This window comes from Amia ocellicauda, chromosome 14 (assembly GCF_036373705.1).
Source record: "Amia ocellicauda isolate fAmiCal2 chromosome 14, fAmiCal2.hap1, whole genome shotgun sequence".
Classification (NCBI taxonomy): domain Eukaryota; kingdom Metazoa; phylum Chordata; class Actinopteri; order Amiiformes; family Amiidae; genus Amia; species Amia ocellicauda.
Window position 1 is genome coordinate 10,262,266 of NC_089863.1, and position 4,494 is coordinate 10,266,759.

Genomic DNA, 4,494 nt, shown 5'->3' on the forward strand with positions numbered 1-4,494 from the left:
GACATGGTCAGAAACAATGCTCAGGTAGGCCGTGGCATTTAAACGATGCCCAATTGGCACTAAGGGGCCTAAAGTGTGCCAAGAAAACATCCCCCACACCATTACACCACCACCACCAGCCTGCACAGTGGTAACAAGGCATGATGGATCCATGTTCTCATTCTGTTTACGCCAAATTCTGACTCTACCATCTGAATGTCTCAACAGAAATCGAGACTCATCAGACCAGGCAACATTTTTCCAGTCTTCAACTGTCCAATTTTGGTGAGCTTGTGCAAATTGTAGCCTCTTTTTCCTATTTGTAGTGGAGATGAGTGGTACCCGGTGGGGTCTTCTGTTGTTGTAGCCCATCCGCCTCAAGGTTGTACCGTGTTGTGGCTTCACAAATGCTTTGCTGCATACCTCGGTTGTAACGAGTGGTTATTTCAGTCAAAGTTGCTCTTCTATCAGCTTGAATCAGTCGGCCCATTCTCCTCTGACCTCTAGCATCAACAAGGCATTTTCACCCACAGGACTGCCGCATACTGGATGTTTTTCCCTTTTCACACCATTCTTTGTAAACCCTAGAAATGGTTGTGCGTGAAAATCCCAGTAACTGAGCAGATTGTGAAATACTCAGACCGGCCCGTCTGGCACCAACAACCATGCCACACTCAAACTTGCTTAAATCACCTTTCTTTCCCATTCACACATTCAGTTTGGAGTTCAGGAGATTGTCTTGACCAGGACCACACCCCTAAATGCATTGAAGCAACTGCCATGTGATTGGTTGGTTAGATAATTGCATTAATGAGAAATTGAACAGGTGTTCCTAATAATCCTTTAGGTGAGTGTATATATATATATATATATTTATAAACAGCATTATACATGTGCATGTAAATTCAGTACAACGCAGAGCAAAGTTTAGTGAATATAGTAAAGTGAAATGAAGATTAGTTGGGCATAATACAATCTGGTGCTTCTGCAGATGGTCTAGTTCATTCTCAGTGTTTTGAAACTCCTAATCAGTCACTCAGACTTCATATTGAAATTAGATGTGCAGGATTGACACAGGTTCAAGATGAACCCCCGATCAGATTACATGAATACTTCATACTCCTTCCCCTGCATCTGCCAATCACACACTCCCACCACAGTACTTTATGCTGTCTTTCCATTGGACAGCAGGAGGAGATTCTGGCCAACAGACAGTGAGGGGTCGGGGTCTGTGATTGGGTGGTGGGAGGAAGTTTGATCCAGTCTGAGATCTTCAGTGTCCTGAATTGTTTTTACATTTCGTCATTCATAACTTGAAATAGCATAAACAAATCCTACATTCTAAAACAACTATACATAAATATGTAACTTTTATTGATTTTTTAATACATAGGAATTTACATAAATGCATAGACATCATCATGTAACAGTAAGATATCTGACCATAGAGAGATAAAGGTTCAGAACAAAATTAGAAATTGTAGATTAGATTTATATTCCAGGCACATTCTGCGGCATTGTTAGGCCTGGGCTTACGGGGCTTAAGCCATGTGTCTCCTAGTACCCCCCCCCCGGGGCACATTGCAAAACAATTAGATTTCAGTCAAAGCTAGATTTCTTTGGACTGATTTCCAGAGACAGCTGAGCTTTTAAACCCCTGCATCTCTCAGACACTGGTGACAGTAGATGACACAGTGGCTGTATATTCTGTCTCCTCCTGCTCATCTCTAGGTGTCCAGCAGTTGGTCAGTGTGAACAGCCTCTGACAGCAGGGGAGAGAGCCCAGTGTGTTCCTGACATCAGGCCTGATGAAGATGTACAGCACTGGGTCCACAAGGGCACTGAGATAAACAATTTTAGATGTGATTTTATAGGCAATGTAAGGCTTATATTCTGAATACCAGTACATTAAGTACACTATGCAGAATGGGAGGAAGAGTACAGTGTAGGTGCCCAGAACGAGGGCCAGCACACGCAGAATCCTCCTCTTCTCTGCGTGTCGTACAGAGGTGGCGTCGGCGATGGCTCTCCATGTGCCGACAAAGAAGAACACAAGAAGGGGAAATGGCAGGAGGAAGAGGATAGAAAGTAGAATATCATATATAAGATTATAAACACTATATTCCTCAGTATAATAATATATAAAGTAAATTGCAGGAAATACCAATGCCAGCACCCAGACTGCTGCAGAGACCAGTGTGGCGTGCCTGATGCTGCGGTGGTACCGGTACCACAGAGGATGGGCGACAACCAGGTATCTGTCCAGGGCAATGCACACCATGAACCACATGCTGGCACTCTGGCCAACATTAAAGATCATGTTATACATTTTAAAAGCCATTTTATATGTATAATGGTTACAAGCCATTTTCATAACTATACGGGCTGGTCTCGCGATGATCTGCAGGAGGTCGGAGTTGAGCAGGTTGATGATGTAGATGGGCACCACCATGTCGGCCCTGATTAGCTGGTACAGGCTGTAGATGGCCAGGCAGATGATGGGAAACCCGATGACTAAGATAGAAATGTCAATTACATATTCATTGTTCCATAATATATTGTATATATTACAGTGATGGGAATAGTCTGTGTCATTTTCAGTGGTATAATGTTCAGTGGTGTTTGAGCTGTTCATGAATCCTGTATAGTTGTGTGAGTTGTTCATGTTGTCCTGGTCAGTGGGGGCTGCCTGGTGCTCTTCTGCTCTGATCTCTCTGCTTCTCCTTGCTGCTCCTGGGGGCTTCAGACGGGTCCACCAGGCTGCTCTCTCCCTGCCCCTCTCAGAGCCTCAGGGGGACGGAGGGGCTGTGCTGCAGTGGGGGGGTGCTGTTCTCCAGCTGGGACAGTCACTCAGGGAGGCTGTAAGCATCCAGAGACCTGGGAAGGGACCGGATAATTTGGAACTGATATCAAATATGTGTGAATGAGTGATGTAATAAGTTTGCAAGCAATTGGGCTTGTAGTAAAAGCAGTGTAGCAACACACAGATTTGCATATGTGTGATTATGAACCCAAACTTAATATTATTATTATTATTATTATTATTATTATTATTATTGTAATAATAATAATACAATATATATGTTTCTCATTGACACATCAGTTACATCAGTTAAATTTTTCCAGTTTGTATTCAAATGTACGAAGTTTAATGTCTCAATGTACTCTGAAATTAAAGTATAGAAGAGATAAACAATTGGAGATTGTGGATAGTTTGAGTTATGCACTAATCATTCCCTTTTGACACTAATCAGGTTAACTGGGCTACAAGGAAGACAGTGTGGAGTGTGATTGACAGATCTAAAGACTTATTGCAGGAGAGGGAAGCGTGCTACTGACCAATCACAAGCCGACCCTGATGTTCTTGGATGAGAATAAACGACACCATGGTTGGACAGACAGGCAGATGTGAGGGGCACAGACAGCAGAAGGGGCCGGAAGAACAACCGAGAGACGGGCATGAACAGTCCAAATAATTGAGAGAGATGCATGGTCAATCAAAAGGAATTTAATAAGAGAGGGCGCAAGGAAGAGGTGTTCGAGAGGCTAAACCAGGGAAATATTAAAGCATACGTAATGTTTTATATAGGGGGGGCTTGTCTGATGTATCAAGCCCAAATTGTTGGTGAAAACTGGTTCTTATCAGACTCTTTTAGGTATCTATAGCACAGTACCTTGAGACAGTGACCTTGTTAATGCAGACACTCAGGGAAAGAAATGCAGTTCTTCAGGCGGAAGAGACAATTGACTGAAATACCACACACACTGGTTAGAGACTTTGGTTAAATGTACAAGCAAGGATTGAAGGTAATGCCCCTTTTAAAAATGTCCTCTGTCCTCTAGTGTTTTTACCCTGCCATTTATTTGACATGACAGGGGAGGTATACTGTGTCCCATACTGCCTGTGGAACTGTTTCTCCAATTCAGATAGCCAAGGTTGCACCCACAATCCAACGATTACCAGTGTGAAGGAGGTTTGTGAAGAAATATATATTTATCAGGTGTCTGTATGTGTGTATATGAGCAGGTGTCTGTTTAGTGTCTGCTTTAACCTCATACTGCTGGATAACTACAGTACCAATATAGCATTTATTTATTTTTCTCAATATTTAAGTTATGTTACAGTTGGAAAATATGCTTCTTATGGTGGAGGAGATATAACAAGCTATAGGAAAACCTAACACACTATAGCAACACACAGAGACACATACATACATTCTTGATGAACTGAGTGTGTTTCTGTTTCTGTTTCTGTTAAGCAGCCATTAGATCCACTCCATACGTTAGTTTTAAGATGTTTCATTATTATTATTCTTGTATTTTTTTGTCTGAATCCTGCAACTATACAATCTGTCTTTTATATGACCACCCTGATGCCCAAACTGATAGTCTGACTAAGTTTATCTTGTTTGTGTTTCATAAAGCTGCTTTTGCACTCATTCACTTTGGCTGCATCTTCTTATAATGCACAAAAATGAAAGGTTTATGGTTGTTGAGTTTGACACTGATCAGACG

The 4,494-nt window shown here is 42.1% G+C and overlaps 1 protein-coding gene across 1 annotated transcript; it reads right to left on the reverse strand.

The window, feature by feature from the left end:
* Window positions 1–1,645: 1,645 nt before the first annotated feature.
* Window positions 1,646–2,614, reverse strand: LOC136768127 (uracil nucleotide/cysteinyl leukotriene receptor-like). Its single transcript, XM_066722181.1, has one exon. The coding sequence runs from the start codon at window positions 2,612–2,614 to the stop codon at window positions 1,646–1,648; it is 969 nt and encodes a 322-aa protein (XP_066578278.1).
* Window positions 2,615–4,494: the final 1,880 nt, after the last annotated feature.